A 25,507-nucleotide genomic window follows, 5' to 3' on the forward strand; every position below is an offset into this window, starting at 1 on the left:
GTCATCCTGTCAGGTGACTGTGGGCTGTGGGCAGAGCACGATGCCCGGGGCAAGTCATGGAAAGCTCAGCTTTGCAGAGAGAAAGTGGAGCTGCTTCCCGCTCTGCCTGTCTCCTGACATCACCTGAGTGGAGGAGAGGCACCCTGCGTCGGGGCCTCGGACTCTGCCCTCACAGTGTGAATCCCGGGAGAGGACACAGCAGGTGCAGGACACCTTGTGATGGAAGGCAGCGGGCCCTGAATGCAGCACCAGAGAGCCAGGGCTCTGTTCTTGTCTGTAGCCAGGAAGCTGCTGGCATGTGCAGGCCTTTAAGTACTAGGCCTACCACCTACATCGAGACATTATATTAAAGAAGAAATGAAAAGAAAGAATAGAGAAGAGAGAGAGAGAGAGGTGGAGAGAGAGGGGAAGAGACTACAGCCTGTCCCTTCTTTCAGGTGTGTGCCAGACACATGGCAGGTGCTCTGCAGTTGGGCTTTGCTACATTTCCCAGCACCTCAACTGACGAGTCCCCTTCCTTCCGCGGCAGTTTCCAGCATGGCAAGCCCCGTTATGCCCGTGTGCAGAGGCACCTGGGCTTTGCTCACATTAGGCCTGGTGATAAAGTAGCCTGTGTCTGCATCCCTGTCTCTGCCTGGCCACGGAGGCGAGTGTGTGCACCTTCCACCCAGTGAGCAGCTTGCAGAATGTGCAGGAAGCCAACTGAGGACAAAGTGTCCATCAGCTCCTGAGGTGCTGTTCTTACAGTGCAGGTTCATAGAGAGGCATGGCAGCCACACAGGGGAGGTATAGGACTGCACAGGTGATGGGTTTTAGACCCTGGCACTAAGGGTCCAGCTGGTGGTAGGGGACTGGCCCAGGGGCAAAGTTCGTGTCTGAGTTTAAAAACCACCTCCAGTCCCGACTGGGGGTCAAGAGGAAGCTCAGTGCCCACCAAAGCAATGAGGAGTGTTATGCACAGATAAACTGGTTTTAAGGAATCCATCCTGGGAGTCAGGGACCTGGGCACTGAGTTTATGTTTAGAGGCTCAGCTTTAGGTATCTTAGGAGGTCTGGAGGACTAGGAAGGACACTGGAGTGATCACTGGAATGGTGATGAAGCTGAATCCCTGTACCAGAAAAGGGACTGCCTGGAGAAATCCCAGAGCTGCGAATGCCAAGCTGTGAGCTTGGGGTCCGTGGTGGTCAGCATAGTCACCTGCCACGCTGGGGGCGGGTGATCAGGAGTGCCATTGCAGACACAGGTGGGAGCTGCGTGGGCAGTAGGGGGGCACTGAGTCAGACTGATGTGACAGCTGATCCTGTATTCAGCAAAGCACATTTGGGGAGGGGTGGGCTTAGCTGAGGCTGCTTAAGTAAGGAGGGATTGAACACCTGTATGGGGAAGGGTGGGTCCAGCCCTGGTGGAATGGCAGGAGGAGGAGCACAGAGTGAGGTCTCTGGCTTCCCCTCCCTGGAGCAGGCCCCTCTCGTACCTGCTTTGGAGCCTCTTGGCTCTGCTGTCATTGTGACCACTGGCCATTTTGTTCTGCTCCAGCCCTGCTGCGGCGACAGCTCCGTGTGACCTTCTCATCTGACCGCATGTTGCATCTCTTGTGACTTGTCCATATGATGTGCCTCTGACCTTCTGGCCCGGCACGGGTGTCCTCCTGTGCATGCTGAGATACGGAGCTCTCTGACCTCATCTGAAGCCATGCATGCTCAATCTGGAAGTGTGGGGAAGCCAGCACCCAGTTTTGGAATCCTTAAGCATTAGGAGGCAGGAGCCTGTAGATAAACTGTCCCCCATTTTCCCCATCAAACAAAGTTCCCTGAGAGCCAGCATTTCCTACCGCCTCCTGCGAGCACGCAGTGGTAATGCAGGTGCCAGGCGGTGGCGAGTGCAGTGACTCCTCTTCTTCCCACTCCCCTCCCCTGCCCAAGCTTGATATGAGATGATTCCATTAAGGAAAAGAAGGAACTCGCCACTGGAAAGACTTCATTATACATGATGCAGTGTCACCCATGACATGGTTCGGCAATCCAGACTCAGATGATGTCGTTTCAGTGAAGCGCCAGTGTGTGAAAGTGTGTCCCAAATGGACCCTTATCTGTGGTTGAGATTGTCAGTGTCTTCCTTGGAGTCCCCCATGGGGCCTTTGCTCATTCAGGGAAGCTCTTCTCTGCTGTCTGCTGACCTTGAGGCTCTCAGTCCACATTTTGCACAGTCTTTCGTTAAGTGCCTCCAGGGGCCCCTCTCCTTGGCTCTTGCAAGAGAATGCATTCTCATATTTATATGGGTAGAGGACAAGGCTAAATACCAAGCCAGCCCATGAAGTCCACTTTGGGCATCTGTTTCATGCCTCTCCAACCAAACACCCTTTCGGTAGCCCAGGACTGAAGTCTTCTCTTTCACAACTTTCTGGGCCCTTTGGGGCTCGTGACATGCCTAAGACTGTCAGTGTCCTCAGTAGTGACTCCTTTCCCTTTTTGTACTGTCTGTTGAGAGTCTATCTTTAAAAGGGAACTGTTATGGTGAAAATCATCTTCTATTATGTTTAGCTAGATACTGCCATGGTATTGGGTGATTAAGGCACAAATCATTAAAATTAGAGACACCTCACGGATACCCAATTCTTCCTCATTTTTCTTTATTCGAGCTCAGCACTGTTGCAATACTGATACTTTCAAAATCCTTGTAATCTTCTTTGGCAAGTTTAGCTCTTGAGTTCTCAAAACTAAAACTAGAAAAAGTCTGAGTTTCTTTTAATAAGAAAAAAAGTCATATGCGAGAGGAAATAGTGTGTGTGTTCCATGGTAAAACTGAATTTCATCTTGGTAAGAATGGTCCTGCCCTAAATTCCCTTTCCTAGGACCTCATTGTGTTCCCACCCCAGCACTCCTGGGCAACGTAGTTTCCTGCTTCCTGCTCAGAGTGGACTTCCAGCCACCCTGACTTCCGCCCCAGCAGCGCTCTGTGCTGGCTTCCACCCCACTGGGTTCTCTGTTGGTTTCCTCCAAGCCACCGTTCTGTGTTCGCTGCTCAGGTCCTCACTTTCTACAGAGCAGTCTCCACAGCCCAGCAAACGATGGTGAAAACACTGTGAGGACATGGCAGGGCTGGCCACCCCCTACCTGAATTTTTGCAGTGGTGTGGGTAGAAACTGTCCTGCATTCCAAGAGAGGATCCTGAGCAGCAGAATCCCAGTCACTGCCACAGCCCATGTCCTCACTGCAACACTTAAAGAAAAATTAAAGCAGTTTTAGGTTCATGGCAAAATTAATCAGAAGGTAGAGAGTTCCCATATACCCCTTGTCCCCCGACCAGGATAGCCTCTCCAACATCCTGCACCACAGAGGTGCATCTGTTACAACTGATGAACCTACACTGACACATCATTATCACCTCGAGCCTGTAGTTTACATGAGGGGTCACTCCTGGTGCTGCACGTTCTATGGGTTTTGACAAATGTATATTCATCATTACAGTATTGTACAAAACAGTTTCACTGCTCTAAAAATTATCCGTGCTCTGCCTATTTATCCCTCTCTCCTCATTAACCCCTGGCAACCACTGATCTTTTTACTGTCTCCATCGTTGTGCTTTTTCTGTGATGTTATGCAGTTGGAATCATACAGTATGGGGACATGTCAGGTTGGCTTCTTTTGCCTAGTAATGTGCATTTAAATTTCCTCCATGTCTTTTCATGGAGGAAATGAGTTTGATATCTCAATTCTTTTTAGTAATCACTAATATCCCCTTATCTGGTACCACAGTTTATTTATCCATTCCACCACTGAAGGACATTTTGGTTGATTCCAAGTTTTGACAGTGAAGAATAAAGCGGCTACAGACATCCCTGTGCAGGTTTTTGTGTGGACATAAGTTTTCACCTCCTTTTGGGTAAATACCAAGGAATGTGATCGCTGGATTGTATGACAAGAGTGTGTTTAGTTTTGTAAGAAACTGCCAAACTGTCTTCCAAAGCAGCTATAGCATTTTAAATTCCCACCAGCAATGATCGAGAGTTCCCGTTGCTCCATGTCCCCGTCAGCATTTGGTGTTGTCAGTGTTTTGGATTTTCACCGTCTAATAGGTGTGGAGTGGTGTGTGTTGCAACATTTTTGAAGCCAGTATTTCCCACGTCTTAACAGCGTCTCAGATGGATTCCAAGACTGTCAGTTCACTTTCACTTATGAAACCAATTGGATCCAGTTTAAAATTTCATTCTTACATCAGAGTCAAAGTGTCCCCTGCCAGCATCACAGCCTGGACTCCTCCCTGCTCCCTCGGCTGGCACTAGTTCCTAAGAGGTGAGCACATGGAAGGAGGGGTTGAGGGCACAGGACAAAGTCTCATTACTTCTCAGTTGTCATCCTCTTTGTTGTCACTGCTTCTCTGTAACAACTCTGAAAGTCACCCTGGGGCAGCCGGGGTACAAACAAGAAGTCTCAGACACAGACACCTTGCTCAGTGCTCCTTATTTGTGAGAAACACGCACATGGGAATGCCCTTCCACCTGCTGGGCACAGCGGGCTCCGCTGCAGCCCTTCCGGCCCCACCGACTTTCCCCACCCCCTCCCACTTTGCAGCACGTGCAAGTCTGTTGCCTAAATAGAAGCCCAAGTGCAAAACGAGTCTCCCCTTTATGGTGCCCCCAGTCTTCATGAAAAGTTCTCTTAAAGCCCCTTGCTTGGCGGGAATTATCTCTCTTCAGGGACATTCCACCACGAGAGCAGTGGCCCCACTTCTCTTGCTCGCTCCCCCTCCCCAGTCCTCTCCCCATACAGACTGAAAGAGGAGAAGGATCCAGGGTGGGGGGCGATTATAGGACCCGTGACATCACTGGGGCAGGACTCCGATCCAGCTGTCAGATGCTGTGCTGGCCCCAACTGATATGGAGCCTGCTCTAGAATGTGGGGTTCATGGAGCTCCTTCCCTTCTCCTGAAGGCCTGAATTTCTAAACTGGGGGTGGGAGTGGGGGTGGGGGCAACTGGAAAAGCCACTGAGTTTCCTATTACAGGACGTCAGAGGTACACAGAGAAGGGGACTCCACAGCTGCCTCATCTGAGTAATCCAAGCAGTTGATTAATTACCTAATGAAAGGCCACTCCTGTCAAAGAGCGGACTGCACCAAACATGCCTTCCTCCTGCTGCAGCCCACCCTGGCCTTCTCCCAGCCACCCGTGGTGACCGGCACCAGGCAATGCTGTCCTGGTAGCAGCACTCTCTGCCTGCAGGGTGCTTTCTGGCTGCACTTCCACCTGCTGCCCTCCAGCTAAGCAAATGCTTGCCCCAGTCCCACTGCCCCGCTCCCAGTTTTCCTGTAGAGAACATGGTGACACAAATGCAAAGCAAGCCTGGTGGTAATTTCTGAAGACCCTGAGAGGATAACTCTGAATGGGCCAGTTCCAATGGGCTGAGTTCTCATCACGGAGCCTGTGAGGCACCTGGCCCGCCCAGGCTAGCGGCCGCCTCTGCTGTGAGCGCAGACGGTGGATGTGCGGAGCTTCCCGTGCTCCTGGTGTCTCTCCGTGGACTTTTACGTTGTAAAGCTCACTTTTGGTTCCTCAACTGCTGAAGCTAATGTCTCCCTCCAGGGTTGACCACTTTTTCCACTTTAAAATAATGGCGCAACCTTAGTGGTTTAATTTAGAGAGGTAATGAGGTGACCGTTCAAATGTTCAGCAAACGGATAAGAGCCTTTCTCAAATTCCCCAGAAGTCAACACTCTCATCGTCTGAAAGGCTCACCGAATACAGACTGCAAACCTGACTATATTCTTCTGCTTAGTGGACAGTTCCAGTATTATGTTTTGTTCAAATCGTGAGGCCAAGAGGACAGTTATTCAGCAAGTCACCCCTGTGGGCAGGGATGGCAGGAGCACAGAGAGGGATCTGATCTTCTCATGTTGACCTGAAAGGTCTCAAGATGTCTAGAAAGGACTTTCTGGAGGGAGGGCAGGGTTCAGCCTCAGGCCAGGCACGGCATGAGGAGCTCGGCGGGTCGCCTGTTGAGTTGGAGGTTAGAGCTGAGCGCTCAGAGCACCGGCCTGAGCCTGGGGGCCGGGAGAGCCTGCTATCTCGAGTCGGAAGGCCGGCCTCTGTGCATCAGGTAGTCCTCTGCTGTCGTGTCCGCATGGTTTAGTCTCCTATGGTGTTCCTTTCAGGTGTAGCAAAGCCTTCCAGCTCACCTTGAGCTGTGCTGAAGTGAAACAAGTTTTCGGTTTTTCTGCATTTGTGAGACCCTCAAAAGGGGTGCCGTGCATTCCTGGTGGCCGGCATGGAGGAAGCAGTCATAATTAAAGTGAGAGGAAAACCAGAGGGAGGGAAGGGTGCAGGGGCTGTCACTGTCCCGAGGAGGCACCTGCCTCGTGCCCCACCCAGGAGTGTCCCGCTGCTGCTGAACGTGGGGGTTCTGGATTGACAGCGCAGGGAATGAATTTGTGTTCGTTTTTCTCTTTCTCCCTGCCTCCCCTTTCCTTCCCTTCCTTTTCATTTCTTCATTTCTTTCTTTCTCTTTTTCCTTCTCCTTCCTTCCTTCCTTTCTTTTTTCTTTATTTTCTTCTTCTTTTCCCTCTCTGACAACTGACATATCGCAAAAGTCCATTCGTTTGCCATTTATCTGAAACTTAGAAGCGACCACTTAAAGAGGGACCCTCGTCAGTTCATGAGAAATTGTTTAACCCGTAAGATCATCAAACTTTGTTACTCGTATTAGTCCATTTGTATGTTAATTCATTCAACACATATCTGTCGAGGACCTCCTATGTGCCGGCCACTGTCCCAGGCATGGAGATTGCAAGAGAGCTCAAAGTCCCTCTTAGAATGAGGGGGATGAAATTTGAGGACATTCAGTCCCGGGTTAAGCAGAGGACAGGCCGTCACTGGAAAAGAGGGAAGATGGCTCAGAAGTTGGGAATCATCTCTGCCTTTCCCTGCAGTTCTCGGTTCATTTGCAATAACTTGTTCATTCTGTGTAAACCTTGCCATTCTCTGGAGTGCTCTTGTCTTTATCTCTAAAAACAAATTCAGGGCTAAAGAGAATTATTAGCCTCGATTCTGTGTTCAGAGAGTAGATACCAGTGCTGAGAGACCTTTACATGTTTCATGAATGCTACTTTTGAAAATGGATTCAAATAGATATTAACCAGTACAAATAGCATCTTAAATGCCAACAATCTGTACCTAAATAGATGTTTTGAAATAAAGTGTGGTTGCAGGGGATAGAGACCTTGCAGAAAAATAATCGTAGCTGTTGACTAAGGAACTGAGGGGCAGGAAAAAGAGGCACACACACACTGATTACCATTAAGGACTTTGGGTAATGAAATCTTTTCTCCCCCTGGGACACCACAGGGGCAGCTTTCTGCCTCAAGGCAGCTCAAACCCTTTTAGGAATCAAAGGGTGACCTCAGCAGTGATGTGATCACATAACTGGTGGAATATTGGGAGACAACCAGGATAAGCAAGATAAGTGGAGGGAGTCTCCTACCCATGAACTGATTGAGAAAAGTGTGCAGGGACCCTCAGCATAAATCCTAAAGCCAAAGTCCCAGTGGAGCCATGACTGAGCATTCTAGAGATTCCAAGCTCTGAGAAACACGGGAATGCATCTGTGCTACTGAAGGGACTAATAGTAACAGGATCTCTGTCCTGCCCTTCCTCTCTTCCACTGGGGGGCGGGGGGACCCACACAGTCAGACCCACTATGTTTCCTGGAGCCCTCCCTTCCCGCAAAAGAAAGCACTGCTTATTGATGTGCTGCAATGATGTCACTGTCGAATTCTCTGAATCAGAGAAGGGGTCTCCTCCTGAACAGGGCACAGAAAAAGTGTCTGATAGCTGCTTTAGCTGGCATGCACAGCTGGTTGTGCCACCAGGTAGACTTGTGGGGGTGGTGCACACTGAGAGGCAGAGATCAAAGAGAAAGAGGCAAGCTTTGTGGATCGAAACACCCACCTCCCAACGCTGTCATGGACCTGATTCTGCGTGTGGTCTTGGGTTTCAACGTCTTAAGTTTCCTACTTCGTAAATGCTAATGATAGCTAGGTCTTAGACTCTTGGTTTGTTGGAAAACCCCATAATATTAAGTAGCTTGCCTTATATACTATATGGATGTAGCCAATTATTTAGATATAGGGATAAAGACATAAATACAGACAAAGATGCAGATGTATAGCTATACACACCACCTCCCAGTGTAACTATGCCCATTTCGTAACCACACCAGTGATGGCCCAAGTAGCACCGGCCTCCTTGCTCTTCAGACACGTCAAGTTGTTTCTCCCTAGGACCTTTGCACCTGCCGACCCCAACGCCTGGAAAGCACTTCTTCCTGATGTTTGCGTGTCTTGTTCTTTCCCTTTATTCAGATCTCTGCTTCTGTGTCACCACTCAGAAAAGCCTTTGCTGACCTTCCTATCTACAACAGTGCTATTCCCCTATCCTTTCCAGCCACTTACTGTATGATTTCTGCACGGTGCTTATCACCACCTGACATTATCACACATACATATCATTTATTTATGCCTCCCACTAAATGTGAGCCCCATGAGTACATGGAGCTTATTCACATTCCTGTCCCCAGTGCCAATGACAATGCCCAGCACCCTGTAGGTAGCTCAGTCTATTTTTGCTGAATGAGTGAATGATACCCAAACAAACAAATGATCATCAACTCAGTGATTTAAAAAAGCAGCCTATACTCTGCAATGAGGGTTTGGGAATCCTAAAAATATTATAATAGCTTTTCTTATCTGTCGTGAGGAAGTGGATAGTCCTTTGAGAGAGAAGAGGCTTGGCTTTTAGTTTGACTTCTGGAGACTTCTGTGACTGAGCGACACTCTGTTCCTGGCTTCAGGCTGTAGAGCTGCGGTGGCAGGTGAGTGGGGGGTGCCCAGCAGGAGGCAGTGGTGATGCTGAGGGCTGGTTTGGGGGTGTTAGACCTCCTCTCCTTAATCTCTACCTGCCCCGTACCTCTTAGCCCTAAGCGTGCATGGGGTCGTGCCAAGGCAGCTTCGAGATCAGCTGCTCCCACCTCCCAGCCCAGCCACCCCTAAGCCCCTCCAACGGGGGGATCCTCTCAGTAGGAGGGCTTCGTGGAGTGAAGGTGAGTGGCCAGCGGGATATGCCACAGGAGCAGCAAAGTGAAGGGACCCCTTGGGACAGCCCCAGTGCTTCCATTCTCACCGACTTCTCCCAGAACCCTCGCACCCTCTCCTCCACTGAAGGGTCACTTCAGTTCATTTGTCGCTGCCTTCAGTGGCTTTTCTGGGTAACCTGTCTCATATGTCTATCACCCTGTGCACAGCACATGTCTGTTTCCCTTCCTTATGTGCAGTTTAAATTGGAAACAGGTGTTGCTCTCTGAAGCAAATCGGCTACTGTCGATTCCCCACCCCAGCCGATGCCCCTCTGGGCTCCAAGGGGCCTGTGCCGGCAGCCCCAGGCTGGGCTCACAGCAAGCTGCCTTGTTGGCTTCAGCCCCTTTTTCTCTTTCCATATTTATTTCACACTGTATTGTATCTGCCAAGACCATTCTCTGAGGCAACTAGAGGCAGTCCATTCATTTGACAGTATTTGTTGAGCTTTCCCTCATGAAGCTTGTAGTCTAGAGGCAGAGAGAGATAGCAAACACATAACTATAAAGTTAAGCATATCATTACAACTGAATGGCTGTGCAGGGACAGTGCTACAGTGTGGTCTAATGGGATGACCATGATGACAGGCTGGCATTGAGAGCACCACAGAAAAGTGGCTCTCCTGTTATTGCTACACACATGGACACAGACACCAGTTGCTATATCAGAATGAACTTCCCCAGCTGGGGGGAAAGTGGACCTGTCAGGCTAGGGCTCACAGACCCTTCAAACGCATTATACAGACTGGGTCACAGGCCCCTCACATGCCAGGCTGGATCGCCAGACCACTCATGTGCCAGCTAGTCACAGACCCCTCACATACAGGTCACAAGTGAGGTAATTGGAAAAAGATCCTGGGAGCTGTTGGCAAAGTTGACATGCTTCATTCTGATGCAAGCTCCGTCCTCAGCTTCCTCAGCAGCAGCAGCTTACAGCAGCCTCCAGCAGCTGCAGCAGTGGTGGCTTCCCTCATTCCTGCCCCGCCACAGGGCATTCTGAGGGTAGGGGACCCTGCGGATCTAAGCTGTTCATCCTTTATACTTAAGTCCAATAAACCAGGACACCTGGGTGTGAGTCAGACAACCCAGGAACACCTGGGTGCCCACACACATCCACATCAAACAATAGCCAAGGAATACCTGGGCACCAGTGCACAGTTTTCATATTTACATCAAATGTTTGGCAAGATTCTGAATATCTGAGGGATCCTGACCATTTACCTTAACTTTCCCTGCAGGGCCTTATTCATTTGTAACTGACTCTGGGGTGTTCGGTCTTCCTCCCAGGTTAATGATGGAATGTAGATTCCGGCAGTGTCTTCGGTGTTAACTAACAAGCTGAGGTCAATGGTGGGACAGCTGATCTCTCCACTTTCAGGACATGATGCACCCAGGGCAGTAGTAATCACAGTAATCACAACTGATATGGAGACTGTGGTTTCTAATACAGAGGAGCTTTTTCCTTTTTTCCTACTCTGTTGACAGATCACTGCTTTCTTCATTCCTCAAAAGTTACCTGGAATATTAGCCTTTCTGAGTTATTTCCATAGCAGCAATTTCACACTGAAATTTTAGTACTAAACCAACACAATGCAGTCACCTTAACATAGCCAATGACATGAATATGTATTACTCCTGCTTTCCTGGCTGCCTTTTCTCAGCACCCTGTCAGTCCCTGTGACTTTTCACATTGGTTGGTAATGCTAAAAGTCAGGTGGTATGTCAGGTTAAAAACCATAATGCTCAGGAGACCATGAAAAGCTCAGTAACACTGAACATTTATGCTATGGATCAGATGTATCCCCCCAAAGTTCATGTGCTGGAAACTTGATCCCTACTGTAACAGTGTTAAGAGAATGGGAAATTTGATTATGATATTTGAAAAGTGATGCCTTTGAAAGGTAATTGGATCATGAGGACTGTGCCTTTGTGAATGGATTAATCCATTCATGGAGTAATGAATCATTGTGGGTGTAGACTGGTGGCTTTATAAGGAACATATGAGAGAGCTCTTGCCATTCTCAGCATGTTATACTCTGCATCACCAAGGGACCCTGTAGAGAGTTCCCACCCAGAAAAATGGCCTCACCAGATGTGCCCTCCAATGGACCTCCAATACTGTTAAAAATAAATTTGATTTCTTTATGAATTACCCACTTTTAAGCATTTTGTTATAAACTTCGGAAACAGACTAATGCAGGAAATTGGCACTGGGAGTGGGGCATTACTTCTAACAAATACCTGAAAATGTGGAAGCAGAGTTGAAACTGGGTAATGAGAAGAGGCTGGAAGAATTTGGATAAGTGGGATAGAAAAACCATAGATTCTGGTGGGGTCTTAGAAGACAAGAAGACCAGGGAAAGTTTGGAACTTCTTAGAGATTTATTAAATGGTCGTGATCAGGATGCTGACAGGAATATGGACAGTAAAGGCCAGTCTGAGGAGGTCTCAGGTGGAAATGAGGAAAAGCTTACTGGAAACTGGAGCAAAGGCCACCCTTGTTATAAACTGGCAAAGAACTTGTCTGAATTTATCTATGCCCCAAAGTTTTATAGAACATGGAACTTAAAAGTGATGATACGGGGCACTTGGCAGAAGAAATTTCTAAGCAGACAAGCATTCAGTCAACCGCGTGACTACCTGTAGCAGCCTATGCTGAGTTATGGCAACAAAGGCATGACATAAAGCCAAAATTTGTAGTTAAAAGGGAAGCAGAGGGTTAAAGATTGGAAAACTCTCTGCATGGTCACATAAAGAGTGAAAACGTGTGTTCAGGAGAGGAAACCAAGGGTGTAGCCTGGCAGCCATCTGCTGAGGAGATCAGGACCGAAGGGAGGCGTCGTCAAGAGAGTGGGAAAAAAGACCCCGAAGGCGTCTCAGAGATCGCTGAGGTTCCCCTTTCATCACAGTGGTTTCAAGGAACAGGCTTGGGGTGCTTTGACAGGCTCACTGCCCAGGGCTGCCTGCTCATGCTACTCCCTGCACCACGGCTGCTCTGACTGCCCCAGCCATGGCTAAATTGGACCAAGGTATGGCTCAACCTACAGCTTCAGAAGATACAAGCCAGAAGCCTTGGCCGTGTCCATGTGGTGTTAGGTCTGCAGGTTCACAGGGTGGCAGAACTATGGTGGCTTGGGAGACTCCACCCTAATTTCAAAGGATGTATGGAAAAGTCCGGGGGCCCAGGAAGAGTTCTGTCATAGGAGCATAGTCAGCACAGAGAACTTTCACAGAGCAATGCCACGCAGAGATGTAGGGTCAGAGGTGCAGCAGAGAAACCCCACCAGCACCATGCCTAGTGGAGCCACAGGTGTGGGACCACCACTGAGACCCCAGAATTGTAGAGTTACCAGCATGCGACACCAGCCTAGGAGAACTGAAGCATGGGCTGATCCCAGAAGAGCCATAGGAATGGGGCTGCCCAAGGACTTGGAGGCCCATGCCTCACACGTGTGTGCGGAGGATTCCAGACATAGATTCAAGGTAGGTTATTCTCCAGTTTTGAGATTAAAAGCCTGCCCTGCTGGGTTTCAGACATGCTTAGGACCTGTTGCCCCTTTCTTTTGGCCTATTTCTTCCTTTTTGAATGGGAATATGTACCCTGTGCCTGTCCCACCATTGTATCTTTGAAGCAGGTAACTTGTTTGATTTCACAGATGAGACTTTGGACTTTTGGGTTGAAACAAATTAAGACTTTGGGGGGCTGAGCCCATGGCGCACTCAGGAGAGTGCAGCGCTGGCAGCGCAGCGACACTCCTGCCGCGGGTTTGGATCCTGTATAGGGATGGCCGGTGCGCTCACTGGCTGAATGCTGGTCATGAAAAAGACAAAAAAAAAAAAAAAAGACTTTGGGGATGTGATGAATGTATTTACATGTGACAAGGACATGAACTTTAGGGGCTGGGGCAGAATGCTATGGGTCAAACATGTCCCCCAAAAGTTCATGTGTTGGAGATTTGATCACCATTGCAACAGTATTAAGAGGGCGGGAAATCCAGTTATGGTATTTGAAAGGTGGGGTCTTTAAGAGGTGATTGGATTGTGAGGACCACGCTCCCATGAATGGATTAACCCATTCATGGAGTAATAAATTATCATGGGTGTTGACTGATGGCTTTATAAGGGGAACAAGTGAGGTGGTTTCTCTTGCTCATGCCATTTTCTAACAATATGATACCCTGGTCACCATGGGACCCTGTAGAAAATTTCCACCCAGAACAAGGCCCTCACCAGATGCACCCTCTGGATCATGGACTTCCCGGCCTCCACAACTGTAAGAATACGTTTATTTTCTTTACAAATTACCTGCTTTCAGTATTCTATGATAAGTAACAGAGAGGGACTGATACAATTTAAAAATGGCAGGTTGGTGACATGTATATCCTCGGAATGTACAGTTTCCATTTGTTGAGTGATGGACCATAATCACATGCCAGGCAGCACGTGTCAGTACTTTGTAAAGTCTTCATCCTCCCATTGATCTGCGTGGGAAACTACCCATTGAGGTTGATGAGAGTTGCTGTTGGGGGCGGGGGACAATTAGCAGAAGGGACGGAGCATGTCGTTACTGTCTAATTTCATTTTACTCTTAAAGTGAAGAATTCTTGTCTGTAGGTTCAGACATAATTCTTAAACATCCGTGTGATTGCAGTTTTATGCTTTCCTGAGAGAAGACTTATTTGCTCCTGATTACAGCCAAATGTAAAATAACATGAAACTGCAATCGCTCCTAAGCCAGGGTCTTCGGCTCTGCAGAGCATACAGTGCACAAGCTGAGGTCCTTCCCTATGCCACGGGCTGACGGGACCCCCGAGGGAGATAACCTGAAGTGGCACGGAGTCCAGGAAGACATCCTGCCTTTGTCTACACCTCACTAGGGAGTTCCAGGGTCTCCTTTCTCTCCCCGAGCTCCCACAGGGAAATGGAGGAGGAGAGGAGGGATGGGGGAAGGCAGAGGTTGCCCCAGAGCTTGCATTGGAAATGAGCTGAATCTGGGGCTACTGCGGAAACAGCAGGTTTAAGCCATTTCCTAAGCTCCAGAATTAGTCGGTGACAGGGAAACCACCAAGACTTACCCAGGAAGGGAAGGAGCATGGGGCTGGGCCTCACTTGGGGACAAGAAGATCGGACCCGGGGCTACAGTTTTGGATTCAGAGCTGCTCGTGCTCCCCTGGACCGCACTGGAGTCAGAGGGGCTCACTGGTACAGAGAGTGTCACATTCTGACTGTTTGTGTCCCCTCGATATTCATATGCTCAAGTCCTAGCATGCAGTGTGACTGTATTTGGAGATGGGGACTCTGAGGAGGTCATACGGTGGGGCCCTGATCCAGCAGCGTTAGGGTCCTTTGAAGAAGAGACACCAGAGAGCTCCCGCTATCTCTCCCTCCTCCACATGAGGATGCCACAACAAGGGGGCCATGTACTAGCCAGGAAGAGAGCCCTTGCCAGAAACCGAATTGACCAGAACCTTGACCTTGGACTTCTAGCCTCAAAAACTGTGAGAACATAAACTGTGTCTGTTGTTTAAGCCACCCAGTCTGTGAGACTTTGTCATGGCAGCTGGAGCTGACCAAGGCAGAGAGCCTTTCCCATTGCTGCAACTGACTCCACGTCGGACTCTGGTTAGAATGGAAAGGGTGCTGAGCCTTTGGTCCTGACTCAGTCTCTTCCGCTGTGTGGTCTCAGGTTGGCCACTTTACCTCTGGGCCCGGAGGTTCCTCGTCTCTTAACTTGGGATGAAAGAACATGTCTGACCTGCCCCACAGGATCAGTAGAGAGTCGGATACATAGAACAACAACAGCTAATTCTATGGCACATCTACTATTGCCAGGCATTGTTCTGAGAGCTTTACTTATTTTTGAGAAAGGTTTATTGAGGTATAATATACATAGAGTAGAATTCACGTTTTTGAGTGCACAGTCCTCTGAGCTTTGGCGAACACGGTCATTTAACTACCACCACAATCAATACGTAGAATATTTCTATCACCCCCATAAAGCAAGACTTTCCCCTGCTCCCAGTTATGGGCAGCCATAGGGTTTCTAGACCCGTAGTTTTGCCTTTTCAAGATCATCATATAAATGTCAGCGCATAAGACTTTGAGCCTGGCTCCTTTCTAAAGGTTTTTCTAATATCAACTCAATCAGTCTTCACAATGATATTTTGAAGTAGGTACAATTGTTAAGGAGCAAATAGATGTAGAAATGCTATGAAAAAGCAGAAAGTGCTACACAAACACGAGGTATTATTAATTATTATTATTATTATTATTATTATTATTATTATTATTATTATTTCACAGCAGAATTAAAAATAAAATCAATTCTCAATGGAAATTTTGTATTGAATTTGCCTTATCTGCTCACCTAGAATCCAAGTGTATGTATAGTGATGATAGTTCTGTGACCTTCCCCTTCAAAACAAATAATGATTTGCCTTGTTCTGGCAGGATAAAGATTTAATGATGAAAAAAATATTTGCAAAAATATGGTTAGCAAGAAGGTACAGCACAACCTCTCTGTAACTGATCTGAAAATACTTAGCCTTGAAGTTACTAAGTCATTACTCTTATGTCTATGACCAAATTGTTACTGAAAATGGTAAAACACAATGAAAGATATTCTAGGCTGCAAATAACAGCAATTTCAGGGGCAGCGGTGACCAATTCCCAGGCACGAGAGAGGGGGAACAGGTGACCAGGTGGGCACAGCATTCCTTCTGCCCCACCCCGAGCTGCGTTCCTTTGGGACTGAGGCAGGTGGAAGGCTGAATTTCCTCCCGTGAAGTGTCCCCCAGCTCGGCAGCCTCTCCATGCACAGAAGCACCCGATGGCTCTTCGTGATGGCAGAATTCTCTTCCTGGATGTGGTCGTACGGTGCCCGCAGTCTGACCACAGTGGTTCCAGGTCCTTCTCCAAGGGGAGATTTTGTGGACATTGTTTCTCTCCTCTTTTTTTAACCTCCTATTGCAGATGCTATACATAATAAATAAGTAAATAAGGTCCAGCTATTCCTTAAAGTTCACAGCTTTCATCAATTTTTAAGGAGCTCATCACGAGAAACTGCTGAAACAAAGCAGTCAGGCGTAGGGTGTGATGAAGAGGTCTGGGAGCCCCTTCAATATTTAATGCGCCCAAAAGCCTCTGACAACGAATCATCTCTTAATGGGGCTCGCCCTTTGGCCCTCATGTTTCTAAGGGAGTAAAATGTTTGGCTTCCAAACAACTTATCGCTTGCTCACTGAGTAAATACCACAAGCTGAAAGTGGCCTCGCAGGCATCATTGGTCTTTGCTAGTTGAGGTTAGAAGGTCCCAGATTAGCTTTACTTGCCTTTAAATCACCAGAGGTTTCAAAGCCAGCTAGACATTTGCTTTGGGTCTGCAGAAAGGCTCCTGCCTCCCACTGTGCCTCGTAAACACTGAAGGGAGGCTGTGAGGGGAGCCAGCTGCGGTGGGACAAGCACAGCCATGTGGGATGAGCTGGGCAGAACTAGATGCAACATTGGGATTTGAGGGGAGAGTCAAAGAAAGAGGGAAGTCCGATGGACTGGAGGAGCCACACCAAGAAAAATGGACAGAGTAGAAGAGCCCGGGACGAGGGACCAAGGGATGGTGGGTGCATTTAATGAGGAGCCCAACAGAAGAGGGGAGCTGAGTTGTCCCCGCCTCTCTAGTCCCAGTACGCCTGGAAAACGAGCGGGGCATTCCTCATTAGCTTGTCCCGGGGATGCAAGTGCTCTGTATATTTGAAAAAAACGCAACAACAAAATGAGAACGAGCCTAGGCTCTCAGGAGGAGTGGTGGTGGGACGAGGGCTGTCGTCACGCTGTTGGCCACCAGTTTATATTCACACTTGCTCAGCAACATCCTTGACTTCCCCCAATCCTCCTTTTCTAATGTAGAAAAAGCAATTGCTTGTTAAGCCACAGAGAAATTTCCACAGTCTACAACCTAATGACCAAAGAGTGTGTCCTTCAAATTTCTTGGGTAGGAAATAAATTTTGTAGTTAAACTGATTAGCTGTGCCCAATTTGATTTAAAAATAATACAATAATTGATTTCTAGTGCAAGACAGTTTCACCAAGGGTTCTTTTAGTATTTTCTCCAGGATTTATTGTCTTGAAATACCTTTCAAACAGATGGATTTACAGGAGGCTCAGACTCAGGTATTTCAACTAGAACACAGTTGTTATTTTTGTTTTTAATGAGATCATCCTGTACATGTCACTGTCAAAATTATGAGGTGTCATGAAAATAAACATTAAGAGCTAAAAGAACAGTTCTTTTCTTGATATGTTTTGAAGACAGAATCCATTATTTTTCTCCACTTGGTTTATTTTGGGCACTGTGGGATTTCTTTTTGGCCTAGGGCCTCAGACTTTGTCCTGATTAGCTTCGCTGGTCTAACCAAATTGCAGTGGTTAGTAGCCCCAATGGTCACTCGGTCCCTCGGTCCTTTTTTTTTTTTCATGTTTTAACTTCCTTCTTTAGTATCTCTCCTTTTTCTCCAGCCTCTGAAAAGTTGGGATGCTAGCCACCATCTTTAGAATACTCCCTCATATGACGCATTAGAAAGTCTCCCTGGACTTCATTCCCAGATTGAGTAGGTCCAGGTCTGCGCACCGTGGACGCTCCTCCGTGTACTGTATCAAGGGCAGACCAAGGAATGGGGCTTCTTACACAATGCAGAGAGCCCTTGTACTCCATGCAAACCCCGGTAGCTTGGGTTGCATTTTAAGAAGTCATGAATTTCGTTAAGTGGCTCTTATTTGTAACATCGAATTGCTGAGAGTGTTTCCATCCACCTAACTTAAGGCTTGGTTCTATCAAGAGTTTAAAGAAGTGATTGGCGTATGGATAGGAAGATAGTGAAGACCGACCTCTTTGAAAGAACGTGTTGAGAATTCCTCCCCACATAGCAGCACTCACAAGAGACCCACCTGAACACACGGTATGTTCACCACCCACCCCCTCGTCCCCTACCAGGTGCCCCTGATTAGCACCCATCCCTCTTGAGGCATGTGATCCAGTCACAGAAGAAGGGAGCGGCTGCTCCACCAGGGGCCCTGAAACAGGCACTGAGCAGTAGCAGGGAGGCAGGCTTCCTTGAAATGGTGGGACTCGAACTTGCCTTTAGGAGACTTTGGGAAACAGGAAGAAAGGAAAGGAGATGAAGTATTCCCAGCAGCGTGAGTCCGTTCACCTGAGAGAGGAACCACAGCCCGGCTTGCTGGCAGCGTGCAGGGCACGTGTGGGAGGCTGGAGAAACCTGAACCCGCACACAGCGACCCACCCACTGAACACAGGCTGTCCAGTGCGGACGGGTCCAGTGTGCGGCTTCAGGTAAGCGATTTAAACACTCTGAACTTTAGAGGCCTTGACTGTAATACCTCAGCAAGCCAGTGTCCACTCCACAGGGTGACTGTGGGGTTTCAGTGAGAGAATTGAGTGGAAATCGGGTGTAAACAGTGGGGTATTGTGTGCCAATGGATGCTTATGGTGGCACAGTGGTGCTGGTGCTGGGTGATGACAGACCCACAGCGTCTTGTGCTGGAGGTGACCAAGAGCTTCCCTAGTCCTACACATTTGACCAGTGTGCTGGTTAATAGCACAGCAGGAGCTAGAACCGCAGGCTCTTGGGTGCGTGAAGATGAAGCCGGGCCCACGTCAGCTCTCGGCTGGCTGGTTTCCGTCTTGCATCAGTTCGGTCTGGTGAGTGTGGAGGAGAGAATGGGCTCCCCCGAGGCCCTGGGCACATCAGGCAGGAGCAGAAGTGCTGAGTCCCAGTGTCACACTTGGGATGGCATTCCATCTCACAAATATTTAAGCAAGAGTGTGAGGGCAAGTTGCCAAGTAGTACAATACAAAACAAATGTCTCATTGTGTTTGTTGCTGCTGGTTTCGTGTGGCACAAACACCGAGTGACTGTGACTACAATGTGACAGCAAGTTGTAACAACAGTGACTTTTTCTTTTTTCTTTTCTGTTCTACTCTTGTGACATGCTCCAAAATCCTGAGAAAGGGCTGCAGAAGAAACGTTCAGAAGTGTTCTAAACGGGTTCAGAAAACTTGTGAACCCTGTCTGAACTTTTGTCGGACTGTCCCACCACTCCTCCACCTGACATCAGAACAAGGAAAGCATTATTTATAACAGCATGTGTGGGTTCCCAGAAGGGATTCTTGAAAGAATTAAAGTGAAAAATCTGCCCAAAGAGACTGCAAGTAGAAAGTAAATGGTCATATGGGAAAACACGTAAATCAAAATGTGAATCTTTTTTTTTTTTTCTCTCCTTTAAAGGAAACAGGGGCTTTTTCTTGGCCATTAGCAATACAGGACAGAGAACCTGGGACAGTGAGTGCTGCCACCTGAAGAGCCACTTGGCATTGCCGAGCGAGGGGTACGGTGGTCACGTGTGTGGATTCTCCACCCCAGTGTCTCCAGAATGGCTGCATCCCATTAGGGAATGAGATAGGAATGTTTGCAGAGAAGAAAGCAGCGCCTTGAAAGCATTTAGTGCTTTACAGTTTATAAAGCACTGTCACAAGTGTCTTCTTGAGTATCTACCCTGCGACAAGCTCGGGAGGTATAGATTATTATCTGCGTTTTATAGTGGGAGAAACTAGGGCCCAGGAGAGGTTTGGCAACTAGTCTAGGAAACAGCCAGATGCACAGTTGGAACCCAGAGTCTCTGACATCATGACCTGGGTGTCATCCACGCCACCGCAGTGCAAATGCCTGGGTGCAGATGAAAAGTAGGTATTTTGCTAGATTTGCACATCCCAAAGTATGTTTTTAGCTGTCTGGGTCTTGGAGACATATGTAAATCATTATTGCTCTCCCACATACACATATTCTTTTTTGTTTGGTTGGTTTTTGTTTTGTTTTGTTTATTGGTTATGGATATTCATGAGATACAAATCTGATTGTCCCCCTTCGTACCCTACATGTGAAGGCCGGATCCATACTGGCAGCATGCCCATTACCACAAATTGCGATTGTCCCCCATGTCCCCCACCCAATTATCCCCAGCCTCCCTCCCCCTCCCCCGTCCCCCCCACTCCACTTTGTATCCTAAGGTCTGTTCTCTGCCTCTGCACATCTAATGCACCATCGTGGTCTTTCTTTCCTTCCTTCTGTCTCTCTTAGCTCCCACCTATGGGTGAGCACATGCGGTATTTATCCTTCTGTGCTTTGCTTATTTTGCTCAACATAAGTTTCCTCAGGTTCATCCATGTTGTTGCAAATGGGAGAATTTCATTCTTTTTTATGGTACAGTAGTATTCCATGATGTATATATACCACGGTTTCCTTATCCAGTCGTCTGTTGATGGACGTTTAGGTTGGTTCCACGTCTTGGCTATTGTGAACAGAGCTGCGATGAGCATGGGAGTGCAGGTGTCCCTTTGACATGATGATTTCCATTCCTCTGGGTATATACCCAGCAGTGAGATTGCTGGATCATATGGTAGCTCTATCTGTAGTTGTTTGAGAAACCTCCATACTGTTTTCCGTACTGGTTGTACTAATTTACATTCCCACCAACAGTGCAGGAGTGTTCCCTTCTCTCCACACCCTCGCCAGCATTTGTTCTTCGCCGTCTTTTTGATTATAGCCAGTCTAACTGGAGTGAGAAAAAAATGGAATGATATATTCAAAATACTAAAAGAAAAAAATTGCCAGCCAAGAATTCTTTACACATATTCAAATTAATTTAATTCACTAAGTTAACGTCGAATCCATTCTTTTCTGCCAAATTCCTCAGATACTTTAATAAGGCCCAGTGCATTATGAATCTCCAAGAAGTTACAGGTTATAGTGCATTTGGCACATTTGACCTAGGAATTTAGCAGGTGGTGGCGGGAGCTAGTTTTTAACATTTGGAGGGACTGGTATCAAAAAGAATACCATGCTGGGTCATGCTGTCCGAGTCCTCTTGTTTGTTACCCCCACAGACCAATGGTCCTCTGTCACCGCCACACCCCAACTCTGTATCGATCGTAAATCTGGATGCTAATTTCAATATTTCCATAAAAGAAATAATTATGTCTTTTTCAGTAAAAACAACTGGCCCTCTTGCTCCACATAACCCTGCACTGAAACCCCATCAGCCATATAGTTGCCCAGCCTTTTGAGCCTTTTATCTTTTAGAATTTCTGTAAGATCAAGGTGTCACACATACGAATCGCTCTCACAGAAAGGCTCTTAGCAAGAAGCAATCCATTCCTTCCCAAAGAAGAATGCCTGTTTCAGGTCCTACACTCCTTTCCGGAAGATTGGCAGACACTTTTACGTGTTGTCTGAGATGCTCCTCTTTCAGGGATCTGTAAATAACACCACTCCAATAGCACAAGAGTCATAGTCGTCGTGGTGAGACCCCCACTTCTTAAGTCATTTCGACCACTGGGGGTCTATTTTGTCTGATGAGAACAGTAGCACAATACTCAGCTGAGCTGGCTGCACGCTATAGTGTGCTGTGATGGGTAGTGGTAATCTCAGCTCTTCTTTATAAGGGAGGAAGAAACCTAGAAAGGGCAAGGGAAGGGTAAAGGACCAACGGGTAGGAACTGTTTTTCCCTTCGATCTTGCCCCATCCCTATTTTTGCAGAGTAGCTAAGCACAGCAGTGTGTGTTCCGTACCTTGGGAGGTCTCCAGTAAATGCTTGCTATTTGGATGAAAATGGTCTGCCAGAACATGTAGACCTCAGTCTTTTCTGCAGCAAGTGCTGGGCGTGTCACCTTAGGCAAGGTCCTACAACTGCTGGGAGCAATTTCATCATCTTTACGCTAGAGATGCCGCTTGGGCCCTGGTCCTTCTTGATGTGTTTATGGTGTATATGTTTTGTAAACTGTCCAGAGCTTCCCAAGCATGGTTTCAGAGATTGTCATGGGGACTGGAAACACTTTTTTCCAGCAGTTGACAATCTTTTTACATGTGTGTGCCAGTGCCCGGCCCTTGCTGGCACACGGACGGAGGGGCGCTGGGCCCAGCCCTGGGGAATGGCAGAGCCAGTTCCTGCTGGCAGCAAAGTAGTCCTCTCCGTGGCACTGCTGTGTGGGCTTCTGGGACCTGATGGGATCATTCTATCCTCATCCTGTGAGTCCTCCGAGCATCTGGAAATGCTGGCTCCTTTCCCAAAGTCCTGGGCACACAGGGGTCACAGGGCTGTGAACGGGGCAGATCGTCATCCCTCCAGAAATGTGCCAAGACAGCTGTACCGTATTCACCACCTGCCTCCTTTCTCACTGCTCAGTGCCTGTGCCATGCTGGTTGTGATTTGAATATCAACCCTGAGTGTAAGTGTTGGCACCACCTTCAGAGACGTCAGGCAGGTCCAGAGAGAAGTTTGTGCTCCTGAACACCAGCGACCTGTCACTGCTGTGGGAGAAGGTGTGAAGTGAGGAAATCTACACCAATTGAAGCCAACTTAGCCTTTAGGAGCTTTGGTTTATTGAAGGCTGAATAGTAAAGATGTGGGGGCATCTTAATCCTGAGTTAGCAAGTTACGTCCCCACATGTCAGAATCAGACTCATTGTGTACAGAAAATAATAAGGAAAAACCCCTCCTGGCTGCACACTCGGTGCTTTCTTTGGTGCCATGAGCATTGTTTGAAATCACCGAACATATTAGACATTTCTGGCACATCAACTCCTGGGGCACTGGGGTAAAGGACATTTCTCAGGCACTGTTAGTTCATTCCCTTGGTTTGATAAGTTATAAGTGAATATCGAGAATTAGAATTGGCCAGAAGATCTATACGGCAGTCGTCTGAAAGCTCAGGGGCCCAGAGTTGTCCCCGAAGTCTAATTCCTGCTGCCGTATGAGCCCACCTGTGGTCAGGTGTCAGGTGTGCCTCGCAGCCTGGTAGTGCTGGGGGTTAAGAGGATGAAACATGCAAACTGCCAGCCGTAAGACGACTATACAGAAACCTGTTCATGGTTTTAAAATCAGACAGCCCTGAAAATAAAATTCCTAACTTTTCAACATGAAGTAGAAAATCATAAACAAGCTGTCCTTTGTCATATAAAGTTTTCTTTGCCTGTGCTAATGCTATTGCCCTCTGATACCTCAGCCTCAGTGATTTCACTGAAATGGGCATTTTTTAAAAATGTATTTATTTATTATTGTAAATAAGTAGTGGCACCCTGTAGTAGAGGAAAAGTCCTGAGCTTGGAGTCCAGAGACCTGAGTTCTTTGTGTCTGTGCACAACCTGAACCTCAGTTGCCTTATTACCTATAAAATGGGAATAATAACTGTGCCCCACCCACTGCTGGGTTGTAGCAAGGGGATTTGATCAAGTCAGCACTGAGCACAGGTAATCCCTACACATGGAATGAAGCTCTGGCCTTGTGCATGAAGTGGACTCGTGGCAGGTCACTTTGGATGCTGCGCTTCCTACTCATTATCCTGGTAAAGATGTCTTGTTAATTAGAAGACGGAGGCATCCTCCTACCAGAACGTACACGCACATGCGTGTGTGCACATGTGCTTGTTCTGCCAAGATAAAGATGCACTACATCGCCGTCTCTGCTCTTACCTGGTTTTGAGAGAAACAACATTGCAAATAATATGAAATAAGTATTTTGACCCTTCTCCGCCCTTTGTCTCTGTTGCTTGAGAGGATAAAGAAATCGTATGTCCTTTATGTGTTGATAAACAATTAAATTAGTAAGTACAAATAAGGAAAGAACAAAAGGCCCCCCCACAGCTCCCTTGCACACCTGGTTTTGGGGTGACTAACGCCTCCTTCTTGATTCCTTCCTGCCAGGTTGGTGGCCACACGATGCTGCCCATTCGCTGGATGCCTCCAGAGAGCATCATGTACAGGAAATTCACCACGGAGAGTGACGTCTGGAGCCTGGGGGTCGTGTTGTGGGAGATCTTCACCTACGGCAAGCAGCCCTGGTACCAGCTGTCAAACAATGAGGTGTGCAGTGGATCCGGCCGAGATCCCCCCCCCCCCAATGGCTCAGATCCCAGGGGCGTCCCTCTGCAGGGGGTCTTCTCTAGAGCTGGAAGTTAAGACATTGATCTTATGTGGCTTTCTTGGGGGCAGCACTTCCCAGATAGCCTTCTGTGTGCCTAAATTCCATGGCCAAAGTATAGTCACTCTCAAATTTAAAAGGGTTTTGGAGAAATAGGTCAGAGCGTTTGCTGACACATCCTTGCTCCTCTAGCGATGGGACTGAGGAGTCACTTCAGGCTGCTCTTCTAAGAGACTGAAAGCAGGTGTAGCATTCCAGCGCTCTTGGAGTGCAGAGAGTTTTTTGGTATTGTCCAGTTTCAAGGCTCTGTCCTTTTTGTACATTTCACAGCACATTATCTTCCTAGTGAAAAACTCAAGCATTTTGTTTTCCTATTCTAATCCTTTTGCAAATACATCTATATTTGAGGCACAGCTTCCCGGTCAGGCCCCTCACATCTTTTTCAGATCCATGTCTGTCTTTTTAATCCAATCCCATTATCCAAGATGACAGCTCATTCTCAACACAAAAGTGACTCAGGGTCCATCACAGGCCAGTAAAAACTCAAACCCATGGGAGTTCCAGTGTGAGGTTTGGGAGCATTTTATACAAATTATCTCTCCAGCAGTTCTGTGAAATCAGAGTGGCTAGAAAAATGGATATAAGCCAGTTAAAGTCACGGTCATAGAAACCTGTGATCATTGCTCTCTTCCTTCTGGGAAGAATAAACAGCGAGTGGGCCTGCTTAGGAAACGCCCTCACCTGCTCCGTGCGCTGATGCTGACCTCCCTGCCCTGCCCTTCCCGCCGTCTGACCCTGTCTCTGGTCTCTGTCCAGGTGATCGAATGCATCACTCAGGGCCGCGTCCTGCAGCGACCTCGCACGTGCCCCCAGGAGGTGTATGAGCTGATGCTGGGGTGCTGGCAGCGGGAGCCCCACCTGAGGAGGAACATCAAGGGCGTCCACACCCTCCTTCAGAACTTGGCCAAGGCTTCCCCGGTCTACCTGGATATTCTAGGCTAGGGCCCTTCCCCGGGCCGGTCCCGTCCAACGCACTCCTCAGATGGGCCAAGAGGACGAACATCTTTTAACTGCCGCTGGATGCCATCAAACTGCTGTCCTGCGCTGTGGCAGTATTAACAGCTGAGACACCGAGAAGCTTTCAGAGGGCAGCCATGTGGACTTCTCATCCGCAGACACAGCACGAACTGCTGTTTGGCATTATCTCTCTCTCTCTCTCTCTCCATCTCCCTCGGTTTGTTCCTTTGTGTTTCTTTTCCTTTCCTTTGTTTCTTTTGTGGGTCTTCCGGGCTTCACAGTTCTTACCTTTTCTTTTTAATCGATCTGGCTTCTGCATTACTATTAACTCTGCATAGACAAAGGCCTTAACAAACCTGATTTGTTCTATCAGCAGACACTC

At 47.9% G+C, this 25,507-nt stretch overlaps 1 protein-coding gene across 1 annotated transcript in view; it reads left to right on the plus strand.

Moving 5' to 3' along the window:
- Nucleotides 1–25,110, plus strand: part of NTRK2 (neurotrophic receptor tyrosine kinase 2) — a 326,056-nt gene extending 300,946 nt beyond the window's left edge. The window contains exons 15-16 of the mRNA XM_063080630.1: nt 23,892–24,050; nt 24,925–25,110. Of these exons, the coding sequence (XP_062936700.1) occupies nt 23,892–24,050; nt 24,925–25,110 (345 nt within the window). The remainder of the gene's footprint in view (nt 1–23,891; nt 24,051–24,924) is intronic.
- The last annotated feature ends 397 nt before the right edge of the window (nt 25,111–25,507 follow it).

This window comes from Cynocephalus volans, chromosome 16, assembly GCF_027409185.1.
Source record: "Cynocephalus volans isolate mCynVol1 chromosome 16, mCynVol1.pri, whole genome shotgun sequence".
NCBI lineage: Eukaryota > Metazoa > Chordata > Mammalia > Dermoptera > Cynocephalidae > Cynocephalus > Cynocephalus volans.